The 23481-nt window shown below is 49.3% G+C and overlaps 1 protein-coding gene and 1 pseudogene across 3 annotated transcripts in view; one reads left to right on the top strand and one right to left on the bottom strand.

Moving 5' to 3' along the window:
- Positions 1 to 886: 886 nt before the first annotated feature.
- The window catches only part of LOC147020479 (apolipoprotein L3-like), a 34300-nt gene continuing 11705 nt past the window's right edge, over positions 887 to 23481 (bottom strand). For all 3 annotated transcript variants that reach the window (XM_085895843.1, XM_085895841.1, XM_085895842.1), the window contains one exon: positions 887 to 2667. In XM_085895843.1, the coding sequence (XP_085751969.1) occupies positions 1668 to 2645 (978 nt within the window). In that variant the 5' untranslated portion in view covers positions 2646 to 2667 and the 3' untranslated portion in view covers positions 887 to 1667. The remainder of the gene's footprint in view (positions 2668 to 23481) is intronic.
- On the top strand, positions 5170 to 9384 carry LOC147020480 (uncharacterized; annotated as a pseudogene).

Raw genomic sequence — 23481 nt, 5'->3', positions numbered from 1 at the left:
CCCTGCCTGTGAAACTCCAGGATGACAGTTTATGGCTGGGTCGGGATTCAAACCCAGGTTAGACAGCTTAAAGGTGAGTGTGCGTACTTTAGGCCATTCTGTTAGCCCAAAGAGTGAAGTAACAGAGGATTAAAAAAATAAAAGCGATGACCAGACAATGGGTAACAGGTGGATACAATAAGCAAGTAAATGAATAACCAGGAAAAGGAGAGAGATCGAGAGATCGAGAGATCGAGAGAGGAAGGAAACAAAGTGATCTGCAAATTAGACTGTTCTGTTAGTTAGGGTTAATGGGGGTACAATATATCGCATGTACAGATGGGGGGGGGGGTGGAGGGGATGGCATAACATGGTGGTCTACCACCAACTTGAAGCATTCGAGGGAAGAGTGAGACAGAACAAACTCATGAAGGTGGTTTCATGAGGTGTACAATCAGCCTGGAATTTGGAAGTATAGCCAGGAGATGCTTACTGAAAGGACGTGCACATACTGGAGGAGCTGGGAAGGAACGGAGTGACGGGACAGCAGTTCGGGAGGGAGATCAGAACTGGAGCACTAAAAACGGAGAAGTCATCACCCTGTCTGCAATGCGAGTTCAACGGGCCTTGTGCTTCAACCTCATTGCATGATTTCTATTTGGTACTGAGAAAATACTTTGTTTTCAAATATATTCTTCATTGTCACTGAAAGTAACTTTGGTGAAAGCTCAAAATGGCTTACATCAAAATAGTCAATCAATAAATTCAACTTCGTTCACACCTGGTTCTGTCCGCTGAAGAAGTAAAACCAAAGATTCAAAGGGACACTCCAGAGCACGTTATCGTCTTTGTGTTTTGGCCATTACAATAATCGGATAAATCATAGGTAAACAATATCATGTGCTAGTTTGTGATGAACAGATATGAATAATTTTATTGTCAGGAAAGAAGACGCTCCTTGAAGAGCTTAATTGTGGAATAATAAGAGAAACATGCAGTTATCAAGCAAAAGCAACAATACAGCATTCAAAGACGTGCGTAACAACTAGAAAGCCACAAACAAGAAAAAGACAAATGTCACAACAATATAAAACACAAGTGAATAAATCATCAGTTTGCAAACAGCAACCAGGAGCAGAGAGAAGAAAAGAGGAAACGAAAGGAAAATACAGAAGTGAAACTCAGCATTATAAGGTGAAGATATTTCAAAGTCAGGGACATGATAGTTCATTGGACTTTCAAAAAGATGGTGAAGTTATTGCTCCCACCAAATTGGTCTCCTTCGCTGGGATGCACAATGAGATCGCTATGGAGAGTCGGAGATGACAAAGAAGAGAGGTGCAGGTGGATACCTGATAACACCACACGGGGCCGAACAATCCCTACATCGACCCCTCATCCTTCCTAACGAGACTGAGATTTTAGTTTCGACAGTGGGTTCAGGACAGGACTGCCGTTGAATGTTTCTGGAAACCTAATTCACTATGATCATTCATATAAACTGACATGCCAGATAATGTTTCTGAATTCTCATGCTTTTAAAAAGCCTCTTTTATTTTTCCTCTTACTTTGTAGCATTTTGCCTTTACAGCTTACACCATCTATTAAAATGCCAGGTGTTGCCTAATGATTATTTTGTTTTACAAATGAAAAACACAGAAAAAAAAAATTCATCAAATGAGTGAGATCTAAAGCAATTCGAAATAATGATCTTTCTTGGAGTAATCATCATTTTCTTCACTTTGTTCAGGAGGAAAGTACTTCTGATACACCTTCTGCACCTCAGGGATGTTTGTCTCCAAATCTGTAGCCATTTTATTCAAGCTCTGTGCAGCTACAGAGGGGCTTCTGTTATACATGTCAAGCGAGGCCTTGATCATCACACCGATGTCCACCACCATGAGGACGCCAGAAAATGCGATTCCGGCCGTCCGAAGCCCCGTTCTCAGCGCGACACTGGCAGCTCCTTTGGTCACGCTGGCGCTTATTTCACCACTGATGGCACCGAAATACAGCGCATCTTTGGCCATGTGTCCTGCAGCTGCAGTATGAGACAAAGGCGCTTGGATGGTGTTGAAATTATGCTCTTCAGTGTCAAGTTTAACGACTGGTGGTTGGAATTCGTCCAGCATTTCAATAAGAAGCGTTCCATTTTGTGCATCTTCATCCATCATTTCCTTCACCTCCTTCTTCTTTAAATACTCCTGGACATTCTGCACAATGGATGCCCCTCCAGCAGTCAATCCACCTGCTACCCCCGTTGCTGCTCCGGCGATGGTAAGTCCAATGGAAACTCCGAAGGTAACTGGAATGAGTGCCAGGCCTACGATGGACAATATGCCTCCTATTACACCAACCGAACTTCCGGTTATCTTAGCAATGTTAACATCTCTCTCAGTTTCCTGCAGTTGTTTGGCCATTTTTCGGATCTCACCGATTACCTTGTTCCTGCATTTTTCCCATTGATCAAACACATCCTGGGGTGTCTTTTTCGGTTTCTCATCTGCAACCTCATCAGCATCCATCAGGTTCAAACGACTTCCCTGTAACTGGTCCTCTTCATAATCATCTGGCAAGAGATGTGTTTCTTCACCATCCTCTTGGCCTCCTTGACTCCAGGTTTGCTGGGAAGGTCTCAGAAAGGAAATGGTATCCTTTGCTGTCATTTTTACAATCCTTCAGAGCAATCTGTAAAATAGAAAATCAGAATTTAAATGTTTTTTTCTTTTATGGTGCATAGATGGAAAAAAAAATTGTTTTAACTTAAATGCCCATAAATAACGTAATAGCAGGAAAGGTTGAACATAATTAAATTCCTGTTGCATTGATGATGGAAGTGAAAAGAAGAAGTCAGGCAGTTTGGAAGAAGAAAGAGGATTGACAAAATGATATACAAATTGACAAAGTAGTACCAAGGACTGCAACTCAGGAGAGGTGCAAAGATCATTTTATACAAGTTTTGGTAAAAGTTTATAATTACAACACTTTCATACAAGCTTGTTTTAGCTCAAAAATAAGTTCAAAGTACTGCTTCATGGTTGCACCCCCATATGCTTCTTATGCCTGCATGTCCAGAAAGATGGAACTCTCCCTTACTCGATCACCAGCATTCCCCCAAACCACCAAGTCAACTGTTCACCTTTTCACCCACTTTCATCTAGGTGTTTCTGAAAGAAAAAAAAAAAGTAATAATGCACAGTAGGTGGCACTACTGGACAATGAGTCAGCCACTGGAAAAAGTAACATCCCTTCATGGTGTCAGTCAGACCAGATTAGATCTGTGACTTGCTACAGGTACCATGTAAACCTGTACTAACCTGTTTCATGGTCAGGTTGGTGGTGACTAAACTGTCTCCCCCACCAGGTTTTCTGGTGAGGAGGGTGTTTGGATATGGACACCCAGCAAGATTAAAAACAAAACCTGTCAAAGGGCGGAGAAGCTCCTTGTGAGCCAACAGCCATCCATATCTAGTGCCCAACTGTGTCTGTGGACGTCCTCCTGCAGTTGGGTTACTTTTTGTTTTGAAGGTTGGTGGCAGGATTTGCACTGCAGCCACCGTTAAACACTTCATTCCACAAAACCAACAAATGCAAGGAAATCTGAAAACCCACTCTGTGGGAGTACCTACTGTGCTACTGCCCTCCGCAGGGCAGCTCACCGGATGAGCCTTTGGGGCAAAGCCTTCAGGCCACCCATTTCTTGATGATAGGAAGAAAACCATGGGGTAAACCTCCAGTGTCAGATTGCGGTGGTGTGTGGCGGAGTGGTGCTGAGGTGTCATCTACCAGACGGCGGTCTCCTTGGGTTAACCTGAGGCGGTCCCTTCGGGTGGGTGCCTGGAATGTCCTATCTCGAAGAGAGGATGATCACCTGTCTCTGTTATCATCTGAGCTTAAGCGTTTGAACATCGGTATTGCAGCACTCTCTGAGGTTCAGAGACCGGATAGTGGAGAGATAATAACGGGTGGTTACACCTACTATTGGTCTGGTCGCTCTGATGGTTACCATGCCCAAGGAGTTGCTGTGGCTGTGTCTAATAAGCTGACTCCAATGATAATTGAGGTAACACCGGTCAACAAGCGTATTATGAGAGGAAGGATTCGTCACTCCTTGGGTGTCATTTCCCTGGTCTCTGTATGTGCTCCAACTGAGGCGAGTGATCACACCATGAAGGACGCATTCTATGCTGTGCTCGAGTCTGTGGTTGATCAGTGTCCCAGGCGAGATACACTTCTAGTTTTGGGGGATTTCATTGCATCGACTGGAACTGATAGGGATGGTTATGAGATGTGTGTTGGTCCCCATGGGTCTGGAACTGTGAACCAGAATAGCATTAAGTTCCTTGACTTTGCAAGAAGTCATGGACTTAGGGTGGCTGGTTCATGGTTTCAGCGCCCACAGGCTCATCGCCGGACTTGGTATTCCAACGCTGGTGGTGTGGAAAAGGAGATTGGCCATGTAGTCCTGGCATTATATGACATGACCTCACACAAATTGCAACAGAAACTCTTTCAACTGGTTTATTCTCATAAATATCTCCTGTATAACATATCAAAAGTCCTAAGGAATCCAAATGGTGGAAACTATTGAAAAGTACTGAAATCGGTGATGGCATCTTTCTCCATTGCTGCGCCCATGTTAAAATAATGGATTTTTGCATGTCTGCTTGTCTGTTGTCCACACAAAGGTTCAGTACTATCCACAATCTACCAGAAACTTTGTTTTACATGAGACATGATGATGGGTGCAGTATAGTGCATGTTCAAAAGGAAATTCACAACAAATTGAAGAGATTTGCATTGTAAAAATGGTCAAGTTGAAAGTTGCAAAATGTGCAATCGGTGAAATTCATGTGTGGTTAATTTGGCACAGTTACTGTACTTTAAAAAAGAATACTCAAGTTTTTTTTTTACATTATTGCAGTGCCATCACATCCTGAACAATGAGTGGCCCTCCAAGATGTGCCATTTGTAAGGACCCTGCAGAGGGGGGCGGACAGCCACCATCCACACTTACTGAAAAGGGGAGTGACGCCATCAACCGAATGAACAAGTAAATCCAGAAATGATGACATTCATTACATACATCACCTGGGGAACTGGTTCATCAAGTCTGCTGCAAGAAATATACCAGCCAACAACAAATAGTGAAAGCACTAAAGGAGAAAGAACAAGAGCAAGTCGACAGGCATGTGCGACTACGCTCAGCTGATGAGAAATTCCATTATGACAGAGACTGTCTGTTCTGTGGGAGGTCAGCGCATGTTGGGACCAAGAGGAAGAGTTCTGATTGGACTGTATTCCCAGTGAGGACAGTTGAGTTCAAGCATACGCTCTTGAAATCTTACAATGAAAGAGGAGATGCCTGGGCAGTCATAGTGAAAGCTCGTGTGTTGCATGTGCATGACCTGCATGCTGCAGATGCAGTGTATCACCAAGTGAGCAGCGTAAATTTCTGTACCAAGAAGCAAATGCCAGCAGCTCATCAGACCAGCAAAACTGAGGTAAAGAAAACAAAAGTGGGCCGGCCACAAGACGAAGAAAGATTTAATGCCTTTCTGGAAGTTGCGAACTTTCTCGAAGAAAATGACAATGAACAGATCACGATCAATGATCTTGTTAGCCGGATGGAAAACAATCTCAAAGGCTCAGAATGTCAAGCATATGGCTACACGCGAATGAAGTTCAAACTGAAGGAACAGTTTAGTGACAGAATCATCTACACCGAGATTAATGGGAAGCCAAATGTGGTTCCCTTCAGAAGCACAGCCAAAGCGATCCTCCAGGACTTTTATGCTCACAGAAAAGCTGGTCCCAAAACAGAGAAGAAGAGGATTATTGAAACTGCTGCCAAACTTATCAAAAATGACATCAAATCAGTGGAAACATACCATGATGTATATCCTGACTGTGAATCACTGAAGTCTGAAGAGGATGCCATCAACTTTCTTCCAGAAAGCCTCAGGGTTCTACTGAAAGTGTTGCTTGGGGTAAAAAATGCCGGCATGAAAACTGCCTCCATCGGACAAGCAATCATGCAGGCAACCCGACCAAGAGTTATTCTGGCGCCATACCACTGCAGATTGGGATAGGAGTCCAGGTCCACCACCACTTTGCATCACGCTTCCTGGTCAATACGCTTCACAAGCTTGGATTCTGCTGCTCCTACAAGGAGGTGCAAAGATTTGTTCGCAATGCTGTGGTGTCATTTAGAACTGACATTCCTGGCTTCTCCGGTGAGCTCGTCTAGTATTCTGCTGACAATGTGGACCACAACATTTGCAGCACTCTGGATGGCAACAACACCTTCCATGGTATGGGGATGATTGCTGCCGTTACACCAGCTACAAAGACCATCAATCCCATCCTCAGAGCAAAGGTCACCCCTGATGTATCCATGGTGGGAAGAGTTCCAATTCTGTTCCACAGCGACGTAGGTTGTGGAACAGACGCAGTGATGTACCAGAAGCTTGTCACTATGGAGGCACAAGACCCAACAGCAGACCTGGATCTTATGTGGAAGACAGCCATCATTTCTGCCTCACCAAGGCCAGCATGTTCTGGGATGATGCAGTTTGTACAGCATGGCAATCATCCAGGGAAATTATCCTTTGTCTTACTTCCAATGATCGACATGAATCCCAGTGACACCACATGCATCTTCTCAACACTGAAGTTTGTAAGTGAACATGCCCACCCCCACAATGCCACACCAATCATTACCTTTGATCAACCACTATGGTGGAAGGCCCTCTTGATCATCGATGCTGAACCGGAAGGAAGCAACTTCAGCAACATAGTCCTGAGACTTGGAGGCTTCCACACCGAGATGAATTTCCTGGGGTCCATTGGGCATTTAATGGCTGGATCTGGGTTACAAGAAGTTCTGGAGCTCGTCTATGCAGACAACGCCGTGGTGCACATGATGACAGGGAAGGCAATTGCACGGGCTGTGCGTGCACACCTCCTTGTCTATGGTGTCCTCAATGCCATGAATGTGTCTGACGCACTTGTTGTGGCTCTCCCTCAACAGTCTGGTGAGCCAGAAGATGCAGATTCACAGATCATTGATGCACAGATGTCATCAGATGAAGATACCCCAGCTAGAGATGGGATGGGAAACCCTGATCTGGATGAAGTTGCTGTCCTCTATGAACATTTGATGGAGGGATCAGTGCCTGCACAGGAAGCTTGTCATGCTGATGTGGTGCTCAGAGTAAAGGAACTGCTAAGAAACAAAACCGAATCCCTGAAATCCTCCAGTAGGACTGCTGCCCTCTGGTTGCAGTACATGGATATGGTAGACATACTTCGCAAGTTTCTGAGAGCAGAACGTACCAGAAACTGGGCACTGCACCTTGAGGCAATATCAGAAATGCTTCCTTTTTATGGCAGCATCTGGGCACAATCTCTACACGAAATCGGCTCGGATCTATGTGCAGCGGATGTGCAAGCTCCAGGAGGAACATCCAGATGTCTACCAGAGATTTGAAGAGGGATTCCATGTGGTCAGAAGAAGTGATTGCCTATGGACTGTCCTGCCTGTAGATCTCATCATTGAACAAGTGCTAATGAGAAGCATGAAGACCAGTGGTGGCCTCACAAAAGGGCGAGGGATCACAGAACAGCAGAGTGTAACATGGCTCCTCGCCATGCCAGCTTGCGCTGAAGTCAACAATGCCATGCAAGAGCTAACAGGAGTCAATTACAACACTGGTGAGCAAAACAAGGACATGGCAGATGCAAGGCAAGCACGTGACCTGAAGGACACACATGCAGTTCAGAACTATCTCCATGAAAGAAACCCCTTCTGCCCTGATCCAAGCTTGTGCAGTGTCTCGACTGGGGTCCATGCACACACTACTGTGAATGTTGACAAGGCAAAAACCATCGGGAACACCATCTTGGCAGGCATGGATGGACACACCACTGCTGAGTACACATTCATGAAAAAGGATCAGGCAATCACCTTGAGCACGCAATCATCAGTGAAGATTGGTGACGAAGCAGTGCAGGGTGGATCCTCAACTACTTTTCTAGTGACTCACAGTTGCTGCAAAAGCATCACGAGATCTGGTGTCAGTATTCAAGTATGAGCTATGCAGTCATCCACCAGCACTGTTTGACACCTCCCTAATGCTTCGACAGCCACAGAAGCCAGTGCTAGCAGATGCCATCTTGGCCTTCCTCACACCTGACCTTCCAGGGATCACAGGCCAGGTTCAGTACGTGCTGGATGGTGGAGCACTTGTTCAGCACATCCCATGGACACGTGGATCCACATACAATAACATCTGCAGGTTGCACACCGAGTATGTCACAAGAAAGTATGGGGAGGCAATTGTCGTTTTCGATGGTTATGAGGGTACATCCACCAAGGACATGACACACCAGAGACAAGCAGGTAGGAGGACTGGAGCAACCGTGACTTTTGACGAGGGCATGCCTGTTACAATGAAGAAAGACGAGTTCCTCGCAAACAACACAAACAAGCAACAGTTCATCAACATGCTCAGTGGCCAACTGCAGAAGAACTGTCAGACGTATTATGCTTCAGGTGATGCTGATCTCCTCATAGTGCAGAAAGCAGTGGAGTCTTCAACCACAACAAAAACTGTGCTCATCGGTGATGATACAGATCTGCTCATGCTACTTATCTACCATACCAAACTCGAGTCACATGACCTCTTCTTCCAACCTGAGCCAAAGAAGAGCACAAAGAACCCACGTGTCTGGAACATCAAGGCTCTCAAGCAGCAACTGGGTCCCAGTGTGTGCACTCACATTCTCTTCATCCACGCGATCCTTGGATGTGATACTACATCCCGCCTGTATGGCATTGGTAAAGGAGCCGCCCTCAAGAAATTCACAACCAGTGATGACTTCCGTGAGCAAGCTACAGTGTTTGACACACCGTCAGCTTCCAGAGCAGATGTTGTGGCAGCAGGAGAGAATGCTTTGGTCTGCCTGTACAATGGTAAGCCTGGGGAGGGACTCAACTCACTACGACACAAGCACTTTTGTGAGAAGGTGGCTACTAGAACTTATGTACAGCCACAGAGCCTACCACCTACCTCTGCAGCAGCAAAGTACCACAGTCTCGGCGTGTACTACCAGGTGCAGTAGTGGAAGGGAACCGTGGATGAACTCCTGCCGCCAGACTGCGGATGGAAAGAAAGTGATGGGGGGCTCATCCCTCTCCAAACTGACTTACCACCAGCTCCCCAGGAACTCCTGCAGGTCATCAGATGCAGCTGCAAGACAGATTGCAGCAGCCTAAGGTGCACATGCAAGAAGCACGACATTGAGTGCTCTGTTGCATGCAGCAACTGCAAAGGATCAGGGTGTGCAAATTCATTTCAGACTGAATGTGATGACGATGACGATGATGAAACCAGTGGTTGAGTAACCAGACAACCTAAACTATTATGTTGCTTTATATAGTATAATAGTGCTGTTACTTTAAAATAATGTCTTCAGAAGCACATGACTTTTTATCGTTACACATTATTAGTTGTGTTGAACATCGGTGCATGCACTATTAAAGTATATATGCCAGGCCATAATAAATGGATTTAAATCATTTAGAGGTCTTATCTGAAGGCACGGGTCATCTGAATAATAAAACCAGACCATCTTCCTATGGAAATATGTGTTTAGTATTACATATATAGTTAGAGCGTTGCGACATATCCAATTATAAAATAGCAAAAAGTGGTACCAGAGTACGGTTAAGAAACATTTTTGAAAAAAAAAACAAATAAAAAAAAACAATAATTTTAATTTATTTTATAAAAAAAAATTTCCACCACTTGGATTCATTAGGACTTTTTACCCCTCAGCCTGAATTGGCTAAGGGGTATTGTCGTCATAGGCGTTGTCCGTCCGGGCGTCCGTCAGCTTTTGGTTTCCGTCGATTTCGAGGAGAACGCCTTGTCCGATAAAATCCATTTTGCAGAGTATGTTGGGGTTGAGTAGAGGAAGGTTCCTTTCGAAAATGGGCGCGCTGCAATTTTCAATGTGGCCTCCATGGCAGCCATCTTGAAATTGGTTTCCGTCGATTTTGAGGAAAACGCCTTGTCCGATTAAATCCATTTTTGCAGTGTGTATTGGAGCTGGGTAGAGGAAGGCTCCTTTCGATATACAGCACAATCCGATATCCAATATGGCGGCTAGTGCAGCCATCTTGAATTTGGTTTCCGGACAATAACTTGAGAACGGCTTGACAGATTGATTTTATTTTCATGGGGGTGGTTAGAGGAAGGTTCCTTTCGATATACAGCACAATCCGATATCCAATATGGCGGCTAGGGCAGCCATCTTGAATTTGGTTTCCGGACAATAACTTGAGAACGGCTTGACTTATTGATTTCATTTTTGTGTGATATAATGGGGGTGTTGAGAGGAAGGTTCCTTTCGATATTCAGCGCAATCCGATATCCAATATGGCGGCTAGAGCAGCCTTTTTTTGTATACGTTGTCGAGGCTCGTATGAGAGCTAACACACAACGCACATCAAGGGGGGCATGAGACAGGAGGGGAGGGAGTGGGAAGGACAAAATAGTGGGGAACAAAGACATTTGGAGATCTGTGGAAAGGAGAGGGATGGGACGGGGAACATGGGGAAGAGAAGATGGACATTATAGGGACTTTCAGAAAGGAAAGCAGGGAATTTGAAGGAGGTGGGCTTGGGTGGATTATCGGGGGTAGAAAAGATCGAGGATTTGGATGGGGGATGATAAGAGGTGGTGGTGAACAGCTGTTTTGAAGGCCTGGAGGGAAGAATGGGAATGAATAGAGTGAGGGAGTTTATTCCAAAGGTGGGGAAAAAGAGGAATGAAAGAGTGAAGGTGAGCAGTGATTCGTGATTTTGGTAGTTTTACCAGAAGGGGGTTGTTGGCGGACCTTGAGCGCCCTGCGGAAATGTGGTGGGGACAAATCGCAGAGAGAGAGAGAGCGGGGGGGGGGCGAGGCTGGAGAGGAGACGGTAGAAGACAGAAAGACCACCGACAAGCCTGCGGTGAGAGTGAGAGGCCCAAAGACTCAGCCTCATTGCGGGAGATGCCAATGATCCGAAATGCCTTGGTTTCTACAGCGTGAAGCCGAGAAAGGTGGGAGGCAGGAGCACCAGCCCAGAGGGGAGAGCAGTACTCCATCAGGCTGCGGACAAAAGCTTTGTAAGTGGTCAGGAGCTCAGGTGCGCCGAGGAAGGACCTTGCACGACGGAGGATTCCCAGTCGGCGACTGGTTTTGGAGGCGAGGTTTGAAATGTGGCTTTCCCAGGAAAGGTCATGGTAGATAGTGAGACCCAGAAGCTTGAAAGAAAGGACTTCTTCCAGAGGATTGTTGAGAAAGTGGATGGGGGGGGGGGTTCCAAACGCTCCTTTCGAAGAGACATAGTGAGAGTGTGAGATTTGTCCGGATTGAAAGACATGTTCCACGTGTTGGACCAGTTTGTGATTTTATCCAGATCAGCAGTGAGTGAAGAAGCTGCTGCTTGCCGGTCTGAGGGATGACCGATGGTATGGAAGAGGGTGGAGTCATCAGCAAAGAGATATAGAGAATTTTCCAGAGAGTCGGAGAGATCATTGATGAAAACCAGAAAAAGAACAGGGCCCAGAATGCTACCTTGAGGAAATCCAGCCTGGACAGGAAGGGGGGATGAAAGAACTCCATTTCGGGCCACACGTTGACTGCGACAGGAGAGGAAGTCTGCGAGCCATGAGTGGAGATGGCCTTGGATACCAGAGGAAGAGAGTTTGGTGAGTAGGGCAGGGTGCCAGACTGTTAAAAGCACATGATATATCCAGGGATACGGCTCAGATTTCCTGTCTGGCATTGAGGGCTTCCATCCATTGTTGGGAGAGCAGAAGCAGCATATCCAGGGTAGAGTGACCTGGTCTGAAACCAAATTGATGATCGGAAATCAAGCCATTGGAGAAGAGGAAGGATTTGATGTCTGAAGCGATGATGGATTCTATAACCTTGCTGATGATTGGGAGAAGGCTGATTGGTCTGTAGTTGCAGGGACCTGTTTTTGCACCTTTTTTGTGCAGGGCAGTGATGTTTGCTGATTTCCAAGCAGATGGCAGATGGCCTTGAACAAATGAAAGGGTGAATAGAACAGAGAGAGGGTGAGCAAGAGCAAAAGAGCAGGCTTTGAGGACACATGGGCTGATGCCGTCTGGACCGGTTGCAGAACCTGCGTTGAGGTTTGACAGCAAGCTCTCCACCTTGTCAGGAGAAAAGGACACAGAGTCCAGGGACAGTTGGGTGCGACTGAGTAAGGTGGGTAGAGAAAGTGATGGGTTTTGGACACAAGATTTAGCTGCAAACACCGAGTTTAGGCATTCAGCATTTTCACGTGCGGTATCAGCAGTGCTGCCATTTGAGGTAAGGGAGGGGATGGAGGGGGAACATACACCAGAAACAGATTTGATTATACGCCACCAGGATTTTGAGGAGGGAGAGAGGTTTGAGAGTTCAGACTTGAGATGAGAAAGATGTTGTTTTCTGGCTCTCCTGAGGGTAGATACACACTTGTTCCGAGCTTTATGGAAGGAACTGAGATTGCCCTCAGTTGGGTTTGCTTTCCATGAGGCAAAGGCAAGTTGTTTCAGGACAACTGCCTCACCACAAGCTTCAGTGAACCAAGGGTGGGAGGAAGGGTAGGACAACTGAAGACGAGAGGGGATAAATCTGTGCATGAGGGAGAGCAAGTTTCTTTGAAAGAATTCACAGGATGAGTTGATGTTGGAGAAAGTAGTGATAGGAGACCAGTCTATAAGTTTGATGGCTGCTTGGAGACCCTGCCAGTCGGCTTGAGTGAAATGCCAGACTCGACAGCGGTGAGGTGGTTCTCTGATAACAGCCAGAGAGATGTCCACTTTGACAAGGACGTGGGCACAAGAACCGATTGGAGTGAAGGAAGAGCAGCAGATATTGTCAGGGAAATTTGTCAAAATCAGATCCAGAAGAGATGGAGTACCATTGGTTGAGATCCGGGTAGGGAAGTTGACCGATTGAGTCAGTCCTAATGAGTCGCAGAAAGCTTTTGCTGAGGTGCCATGATAGGTGAGAGAGGTACCCACACCAAGCCAACTGGCATGATGGCAATTGAAGTCACCACATAAGAGGAAGAGAGAGTTTGGATGAGAAGATAGAAGATGGTCCATGTTTTCAGATAGTGAGGAGTAGATGGAGTCATCACTGTGAGGTGGATGGTACAGTACACATATAAACATGAGGTGGGAGTTGAGGGGAAGCCATAGCCAGAGGTATTCCTGGGGGTGTGGGGGAGTGAGGGCAGTGCATGGAGAGTGAGGAATAGAGTCTTTGATGAAGAGAGCAACTCCTCCACCAGGGTGAGGCTTAAGGTCTGTCAAACCGGAGGAGGGAGTAACCAAGAAGAGATACTTGGGAGTCAGACACGTCTTGGGGGAGGAAAGTTTCTGTTAGGCAGATTATGTCTGGTTTGTCAGTGGCAACCTGTATGGAAAGATCTGAAAGGTTTGAGCGAAGGTTCCGGATAGTTGAGGTCCATAATTTTAATGAAGAGGTAGGGGAGGAGGCTTTGGGTGCAGGGGATGGGGGGAGGGGAGGGTAGGACAAGGGACGAGGGGGGGAGGTAAGGAGTGTTGTTGAAAGAGTGTGGGGGATTGCAGAATAGCTAGGGGAGGGGGCCGAATGAGGAGGAGAAAAGGCTCGGTGGTGCTGGGGGAGAGGGGGGACAAGAGAGGGGGAAGAAGGCAGTTGAGGATTTGAGGAGGTGGAGTGAAGAGATGGAGGTGAGAGGGCAGTGGAAGGAGGCAGATTTGTGGATGGGAGGGGGGGCAACTTTGGGAAGGATGAGTGAGGGGGATGAATGGTGGGAGAAAGGTGAGGGGGGAGTTTTTGAGAGAGGTGAGAGGGAGGCTTGGAGGGAGAAGAGTGGGATGGTTGCTTTGAGAGTGAGGGGAGAGAGGAGTGAGTTGGCACTGAAGTTGGAAAAAAAGAATGGTTGATGGAAAGTGAACATTCATAGCAAACTGGGGTTTTAAAAAGTTTTAGGTCAGTTATGCGATTAAACACACTTCTTGAGGGATGCAATAAAGGCGAATTCAGAGAATGGAGAGAAGAAACGTTGTAACAGTTGGATTTTTTAGGCAATGTATGAAGGAAAGGTCGAATTGAGAGCAGTCTGTTTAAATAGCAGAATAGTACTTTCTGAAACAGTAAAGAGTACCACACGTGTGAAAGAGGAAGATGAAGCATCATAAGAGATCGTTTTTGTTATTATTAATAATATTTGAGAGAGTTTTCAACAGATTAGGTCATGGAAGTGTTGTAGAAAATAATCGAGGAAGAAGAAGAGATGAAGAAGAAGAAGAAGAATGTGAGAAAGGTGGCGTTTTTTTTTTTTTTTTTTTTTAAAGATAAGAAATAGAGTGATTAGTTGGGATGGTGGACTTTAAGAAAGTGGGAAAGATAGAAATTGAAGATAATGGGGAGAAAAAACAAATAAACACGATCGTACACTGAGGGGAACAAAGGGAAGGCCTCAAGACTCAAGGATAGGCCTCAAGCACCCAGTAAGACAAGTTCGACGAAATCTCACAAAATAGCACGATTTTTTTAAACAAAACTGAACTAGGAACACACAGTAACATGTAAGTGAGAAAATAAACAGTTAAATCGGGACAGATAACGACCGGAAACTTAACTTTGAGATCATCAGCAGGGAGCCCCCAAGGAGACCTGCCAATGCTCCAAACCCAGAACCGGAAGTCAAAATAGTGAGGAATGGAGACATTTGGAGATCTGTGGAAGGGAGAGGGATGGGACGGGGAACATGAGGAATAGAAGATGGACATTATAGGGACTTTCAGGAAGGAAAGCAGGGAATTTGAAGGAGGTAGGCCAAATCTTGTGCCAAATCTTGAATTTGGTTTCCGGACAATAACTTGAGAACGGCTTCACACATTGATTTTATTCTGGCGAGATATAATGGGGTTGCTTAGAGGAAGGTTCCTTTCCAAAATGGGCATGCTGCGATTTTCACTGTGGCCGCCACGGCACCATCTTGAAATTGGTTTCCGTCAATTTTGAGGAGAACGCCTTGTCCGATTAAATCCATTTTTGCTGGCTGTGTTGGGGTTGAGTAGAGGAAGGTTCCTTTCGAAAATGGGCGTGCTGCGATTTTCAATATGGCCACCATCTTGAAATTGGTTTGCGTCAAGGGGCTGAGGGGTTACGTCCGCTTTGCGGAGCTATTTTTATATGTTATAGAGGACACATTTATGAGTAATGAACAGTTATCAGATTTTCTGTTGCAATTTTTGTGAGGTTCAGTCCTTATTTGTCATATAATGCCTGGACTAATGTGCTCTTTGATGGTCGCTGGAGGATGATACCATTCAAGGGACACTGGATACCATTGACCAGAATCACAGGGCCAGACTTAATGGCAGAGCTGAGCTGTTCAGGGAGTTGAGGCATAAAACTGTACGTGCGCTGAGGGTGGTCAATGAGGCATATGTGCGAGGAATCTGTGAGGGAGTAGAGCATCACCTGTGGTCAAGTGATTCTCATCCTGCTTGTAGGAGAATTTGTTCATTGCGTTCTTCGAATAGTCCATGGGCCCAGGCCAGAAATTCCACTTGTCGGTACTATCTAAGGAAACCAATCCAAGTTATGATTTTTGAATTGGTGTATATATTGTTGTGGTTACCAAATTCGCAAACCACCATTCAGGTCCCTTAGGTGAGGTATCTCGGTAAGTACATGTGTAGTTAGGCCCAAACCCGTTGTCTAGTGGGAATACATGTCATTTATGCGTGCTGCGACTCTTCAGGATAGCCGTTTTTCTTTTACTATCTTTAATTTGGACCAACCGCCATTGTTACCACCACCAGTCACAACATCAACCACCAACCACAACGCCGCTTCACCACAACCGCCACGACTTTCACGTCACACCTCGCAACCGTCGCATCGCCACCGTTCTTGCGCCGCTTGTGGGTACCGGTGTTGGACTCGTGCAGGGCGCGCGCCGAACAGCGTGTACAAAATCACGGATTTTGTGCTTCAAAAACGGATCAAAAACGACACACGCCCACTTTTTGCCGTCCAATCGGTGAGCGAGGGGCGAATTGGCCCTGCCCCCAGGGCGTTGGAGGGCGATCGATATATGCAAATTTATGGATCAAAAAGCATTCACGCCCACTTTTTCTCGGGCCAATGGGGAGCGAGGTGAAAGGTCGAAGGGAGGGGGTCAAAGATGAGAGGGCGAAGCCACGGGGCTGATATAAGCGACCGTGTTCGTCAGTCCAGGGAGTAGTAGAGTCGAGAGAGAACAGAGAGTTAAGACTTCGCGGGCGGTGGAGTTGGCAAGAAGGAGCTGGTCGTCGTGTGCGTTGGAGTCGGAGCGGAGGGGACGGAGCTGTGGAGAGGCGGCGAGGGCAGACGAGGGAGTGCTCGCGTCGTGCAGGGAGCTGCACCCCAGGGAGGCCGACAGCGCGACCTGGCCGAGGTGGAGACGCTCGTCGCGGGACAATAAAAATCCTCTATACCCCGAGCATCAGCAACCCCCTCCTGCTTCCCCCCCCCCTGCGATAGTGCGACCTAGCGGGACCCTCTCCCACCCCCTACCAGACACTGCCCGCGAGGCCCGCGGAGTTGAGGCACCATCGCCGCTCCGCGTCTCATCACCAGACGGGTAGGCCCGACCCGGTCTCGGCCTCAGGCCCGCCTCATCCTTGAGGGTATTCTTTCCTTGGTTTTGGGTATGTGTTGTCGGCGCCGTCTGTGAAGTAAAATTGTATAAGTGTTGCCGTGTGCTCGGTAGTCGGATAGCTCTGCATTGTGTTTCTCTTTTATATTTGCTTTTTGTGTAATATTGTGTTTCTTCTCCTTTTACATGTGCTTTTGGTGTAATTGAATATGTGTGCTTCCCGTGTGCCGCGAATAAATGTGCTTTGTGTTGAACTGTTTCCCGCTTCGCTTCGTCATTTCCTTCATTGAATCCTCATCTTGCTTCACGTAAAGGGTTGGTAGTGGGCTGAATACGCCCGATAATTAATCGAACCGTCGAGGTCGACGATAACACCGCTCGGTTATCCCGATAGTACGGAACGGGTCCCTTAAGTGGCCCGTGTCCGAAGTCGACCTGCGGCGAGGTGCGATCGCCCGGTCTACCCTCCGCGTGGGTACTTAGGTAGGTCGAATTTGGCGAGCAACCCTATCCCACGCGGGGGCTGATTGGCTCGATCGCGGTGAGACCGAAAGGTCCACCCGTGACTGGTTCCCGGCGTTAGTCCGAGAGGGTCACGACTGGATTGTCCGTCCGGTGGGCGACGTGCCGCGATTCGAGTTACGTGACCGTCAGCACGCCGGCGGGCGCGAATCCGTAACACTGGTGTCAGGTCGTGCGATACAAATTCATCGCCCTCCTCGCGGCACTGGTATCTGAGAACAGGAAAACGGGCTCTCCTGTCTCCGGCTAAATTCACGGGAATCGGTCCAGGGGTGAGAGAAGCGACCCCGGATTCCCTCCAAATTACGAGCGAGCGAAATTAACCCTTTAAGAGAAGCAAGATGGCGTCTCAAGGCGAGCGGGAGCCGGGGGTATTAGAAATGGATGTAGAATGTGTAGGATCCATGGTCCAGGATGGAATCCCCGAGCAGGAAATGTTGATTGTGCAGGAACACGGACTCGCCCAACTGAACCCAGAGCCCGAAATAGGTGCAGTCGCGGTGTATGACACCTCCCCCCCCCTCTCCACCAAAACCCTTCCCCAACCCCTGCCGAAACGGCTCACTCAAGCGCACCCGACATAGCCCAGCTATTCACCATGCTGGCGAACATGAACGAAAAGATCGATGCGAGTACACAGCAATTGAAGGAAGAAACGAAAAAGCTGCGGGGTGAGACGCAGAACATGGGCCGAAGCCTGCAGGTGGGCATGAAGGCCGTGACCGGGGAGATAAGAATGGCGACTCCACGTGTGGGAGCAAACGAGCTGGAAGGGGGTGCAACGGCTGACAGGCCCGCGGTGGAGGCGGGTAAAAAAATAATTCGGGGGGCGTGTTGGGCGAGGGTCGTGACAGAGGAATCGACGGTGACCAAAAGGGAAAAATTAAATGGGGAGACCAAAACGTGTGAGACGAGACACGAGGTGACGACGACAGAAACTTATAAATGTATAGAGACAAGGGAGGTAAAGGGTGAAGAGTTGGCAGTGACGGTAGCCGGGAAGGGAACGATAGAGGAGAGACTGCACGGTGAGGACGGGGTAAGTGACGTGCACACACACACGGAGGTAGTGGAGGATCATGGAGGTGAGCTCGCGGAGCGGGTAGAGACCCAGTGCGAGCACCTGGGTGGCCTCCTCCAGGAACGAGGGGAGGGAGTATGCCCCCTTGAGGCGAGTCACGACCAGGTGGGTTCGGTCGTGCTTTGCGAGGTTGAGGGGACGAGTGCTGTGGATAGGTGCACGGAGAGCTTGGGGTGTATAGAGGCCCCGGAGACCCTTGTGGGGACACGAATCCCCAGTGTGGTTGTCTCTGTGTGTGTGGTGCAAGGTGTGAGTGCGTCCCCGTGTGGGGAAGCGACCCCGTGTGTGAGTGGTGTGGTGGCGATTGTGCCGGAGTACGTGCTTCCCAGCACGCCGTGTGTAAAAGGGGCACCGCAAGTGGAAGAGGCCGTGTGTGTGAGTGAAACGGCCAGTATGAATGGAGCACCACGTGTGAGTGGTGTGGTGGCGAGTGTGCCGGAGTGTGTGCTTCCCAGCACGCCGAGTGTGGATGAGGCACCGCGGGTGAGTGCCCCCGCGTGTGTAAGTGAGGCACGGAGTATGGATGAGGCACCGCGGTTGAGTGCCCCCGCGTGTATGAGTGAGGCACGGTGTGTGGATGAGGCACAGCGGTTGAGTGCCCCCGCGTGTGTGAGTAGTATGGTTTGTGTGAGTAGTGAGGCACGCGTGAGTGAACGGCCGTATGCAAGGGAGACCGTGTGTTTGAGAGAGCGGTATGAGAGGGAGATGTCGGTTGGCATGCGGGAGCACGCAGCCGCGTCTCCCGGTGTGAATGTGATGGAGTGGACTGTGTGCGTCGTAACACGCAGGTGTGCGTGGGTTGAATGGCGACGACGGCGACAGAGGAACGAAAGCCGAGTAGCGGCTGTAGTTGTTTCGGGGACCGTGCCGGGTTCACCCAGCAGTGAGCACGAGGTTCGTGCTGTGCAACGCACGAGACCGCCACGTGCTCGCTTGCGAGAGTGAAGTCCCGGTCCGGAAACGCACGCGGTGGATTTGCCGATCCCGCGGATGGACAAAGTTTAGGCAGGATGACGGATTTGGACCGGACGGGTTCTCCACGCGATCGTGTGTGTTAAGCTCCAACGGGCAAGGCACATGTGTTCGCGTGGGGAACCCCTCGAGACGTGGGGCTTGTGTTTTTTTTTTATGCGCACGGTGACGCCATGGCTGCACGTGGGGTTGGAATCCGGCAGGAGGGGTATCTCTGCCGGATGGTACCGTCCAAGGAGGGACGAGGAACACGTGCAGCTGCATGACGTCACGGGCAGGTGCAAAGTGCGCGAGTTGCCGCGCTGGCGCTGCGCATGTAAAGAAAAAAAAAAAAAGAACAAGCCTCACTTTCGGGTACACAGGATTCCTGGGCAAGGGGTGGAAGACCCCCTTGACCTGGGCACAGGATGGAAACTAGTTAGGGGGAAGGGTTAGCTTAGCGAGACCGACTTCATGGGGCAGGGGTAAGTCCTCATGGAGTCCGTGGAATGGATTAGTTAGAGGGATTGTAGCCAGATATAGGTTGGGAAATAAAATGAATTTTTGAGTTAGGAGACAGAGACAGACTGGTGAGTGTGTAGAGGGGACGTAGTTTAGCTACGTAGTGTTAAAAGGAACGTGCTGTAGTTTAAGGGACGACGTGGGAGCACGAGTTAATTAGGGGGTGCAGATAGAAGGATGGCAGAGTTCAGTGGTGTGTGTGTTGAAGAGTTGGTGAGTGAAGTGGAAGCATGTGCTTGGTGAGTGAGTGAGGCCAGCGGGTCTGTGTGTATGGAGTGAATGGGGAATGCATGGTGCGATGAGTGATTGGGGGGAGGAGTGACTCCCGCCCAAGGGACCCCGGGGTCAGTGTCGAGTGAGTTAGCTGGGTTAGTCAAATTGAAAAATGGAGGTCGTTTTGTTGTTGGTGGGAAAGTAGGCTCGAGACCCATTTGGAGGGGTGCAGGAGCCCTGTTGACGGGCTTGGGAGCGTGGCTGCGAAAGGTGAGTATCGCTGAGTGGGTACCCCGGGCACCAGGCTAGTCGGCCGCGGTAGGCCATGGGCCCATGGGGGGCCGGGATAGCGTAGTGGGCACGGGTGCGCCTGCTTGGTGCGGGGGCCCGGGACGCCATTAGCCGCGTGGGCAGTGTTGTGGGCATGGGTGACCCTCGGAAAGGGGCCTGGGAAGCCAGCCTGCCACGTGTGCGTTTCAGGGGAGGTGCCATGGGGGGCACTCCCCGGTGTTAGGGAGCTGGTAGGCTCGGAGGCAGTGTAGTGCCCGGGGGTGCCATAGCGGGAGATTCGGCAGAGGGTCGTGCCTGCCAAAGGGAGCCACGTGTCCCAGCCATGAGACCGTGTGAGGGCACGGAGAGAAAATTGGGGGGCGAGGCCCGAAATTGTGAGGACACCAACACAGGCGACGGGAATCTGGGTTGTTAGAACCAATAGTTTAAGCGAGAGGCGCTTGTTGAAAGCCCCGGGGTAGTTTAACAGTTAATGGTTAGGGTAGATTAGGAAGTGTACCCCTCCGCACCATCCATCCCCTCGCTCTCGTTGTGGGCCGCTGGACCCACTTTGGTTATAGATCGCCGAACTCTGGGGAGGCCATTCTGAGGCTTCGTTGGGCCTCGACACAGGACGTTAGCTCTCCCTTATTCCCCTCCGGGAAGGGAACGTAGGGGTTGGGAGTAGGCTAGGTGACAGAATAGGTTAGCCGAACAAGGACGATAAAGGGGGTTAGGGGACGATTTATAGAGGGGAAGTAAACATAAAAGTAAAAATAAAAAAAAATAAGTTGGGGCTAAATTGGGGTTTGACAAATTAAAGGAGTGGGTATGTACAGTGACAGGCAAAGGCGATAGGTGGGAGGGAGACAGGTAGGTAGGTCCGAGCCCGCCTTCCAAGTGGCCAGCACCACCGCACTCCCTCCACCAACCTCCACGGAACGGCAAAGGCTGGCCAACTTCATCGGCTGGCCGTGTTTTGCTTCAAGGCGGAGGCCGGCCAACTTCATCGGCAGCTGTTGTTTTGCTGCAAGGCCTGTGCCATCGGCTGGCCGTGTTTTGCTTCAAGGCCTGTGCCGGCCCACTTCATCTGCCGGCTGGCTGTTTTCTTCAAGGCCTGTGCCGGCCAGTTCATCTGCCGGCTGTGTTTGCCTGCAGCGGCCTTATTCTGCAGGCTGTGTTTGCCTGCTGCCTTTGCCATGCCATGCCCACTGCCCACGTTCACCGCCCCGTTCAATTTTTGCTTTGCCCCCCCTGTTCATTTCCATGTGCGCCAGGATCCGCAAGGCAACAGTTTGCAAGCTGCGAGAACTGCCCTGTTGGCAGCTACAACACGGGCCTGCAGTGGCGGCCCGTGCACCGTGTTTGTGTTCATCCATCCATTCGTTGTGCTCATTGCGTGTGCCACTTGAGCTGGCACGGAGACTGCGTTTGTGCAGCCCATGCACCGTTGTGGTTCACTGCGTTCAGTTCAAAAGGGAAGGCCTTGGACTGCGTGTGAGCAGCCAGCCACGTTCCCTGTCACCTGCATTGTTTTGAGCCAGAGACTGCATGCGGGCAGCCTGGCTCCCTGCTAACTGCTTTTCTTTTGCAGAGTTCATTGATCCTGGGCCATGGTTTAGTGTAAAATTTGTAAGTTAAGGTTAAGATGTACTGTAAATATGAGTGCGCCCGCGGCATGTATGTCTTAGCGCCGGCAATTTTATTTAAGTCGTCCGTGTGAGTGAGTTTGTTTAGGTAGTTACGCAGCCCTCAGGTTATTTATTTTGGGGACACGAATACCATGAATGTCGCACTCAGGGATCCGTAGGTAAAATGTACTAGGGGAAAACTACACATGATGGCACACGAAAATTTGACGACTCGGGACGAGTCTGTAAAAAGGGGAGGGGGTAGTGTTGTGGTTACCAAATTCGCAAACCACCATTCAGGTCCCTTCGGTGAGGTATCTCGGTAAGTACATGTGTAGTTAGGCCCAAACCCGTTGTCTAGTGGGAATACATGTCATTTATGCGTGCTGCGACTCTTCAGGATAGCCGTTTTTCTTTTACTATCTTTAATTTGGACCAACCGCCATTGTTACCACCACCAGTCACAACATCAACCACCAACCACAACGCCGCTTCACCACAACCGCCACGACCTTCACGTCACACCTCGCAACCGTCGCATCGCCACCGTTCTTGCGCCGCTTGTGGGTACCGGTGTTGGACTCGTGCAGGGTGCGCGCCGAACAGCGTGTACAAAATCACGGATTTTGTGCTTCAAAAACGACACACGCCCACTTTTTGCCGTCCAATCGGTGAGCGAGGGCGGTGGCCCCGCCCCAGGGCGTTGGAGGGCGATCGATATATGCAAATTTATGGATCAAAAAGCATTCACGCCCACTTTTTCTCGGGCCAATGGGGAGCGAGGTGAAAGGTCGAAGGGAGGGGGTCAAAGATGAGAGGGCGAAGCCACGGGGCTGATATAAGCGACCGTGTTCGTCAGTCCAGGGAGTAGTAGAGTCGAGAGAGAACAGAGAGTTAAGACTTCGCGGGCGGTGGAGTTGGCAAGAAGGAGCTGGTCATCGTGTGCGTTGGAGTCGGAGCGGAGGGGACGGAGCTGTGGAGAGGCGGCGAGGGCAGACGAGGGGGTGCTCGCGTCGTGCAGGGAGCTGCACCCCAGGGAGGCCGACAGCGCGACCTGGCCGAGGTGGAGACGCTCGTCGCGGGACAATAAAAATCCTCTATACCCCGAGCATCAGCAACCCCCTCCTGTTTCCCTCCGCGCTGAGATAGTGCGACCAAGGGGGCCCCTTTCCCACCCCCTACCAGACACTGCCCGCGAGGCCCGCGGAGTTGAGGCACCATCGCCGCTCCGCGTCTCATCACCAGACGGGTAGGCCCGACCCGGTCTCGGCCTCAGGCCCGCCTCATCCTTGAGGGTATTCTTTCCTTGGTTTTGGGTATGTGTTGTCGGCGCCGTCTGTGAAGTAAAATTGTATAAGTGTTGCCGTGTGCTCGGTAGTCGGATAGCTCTGCATTGTGTTTCTCTTTTATATTTGCTTTTTGTGTAATATTGTGTTTCTTCTCCTTTTACATGTGCTTTTGGTGTAATTGAATATGTGTGCTTCCCGTGTGCCGCGAATAAATGTGCTTTGTGTTGAACTGTTTCCCGCTTCGCTTCGTCATTTCCTTCATTGAATCCTCATCTTGCTTCACGTAAAGGGTTGGTAGTGGGCTGAATACGC

Source organism: Eptatretus burgeri, chromosome 9 (genome assembly GCF_056783735.1).
Source record: "Eptatretus burgeri isolate ZD-2024b chromosome 9, Ebu_testis_v1, whole genome shotgun sequence".
In the NCBI taxonomy this organism is placed as follows: domain Eukaryota; kingdom Metazoa; phylum Chordata; class Myxini; order Myxiniformes; family Myxinidae; genus Eptatretus; species Eptatretus burgeri.
The sequence above is the reverse complement of the archived record's forward strand: the minus strand, read 5'-3'. Positions and strand labels throughout refer to the sequence as shown.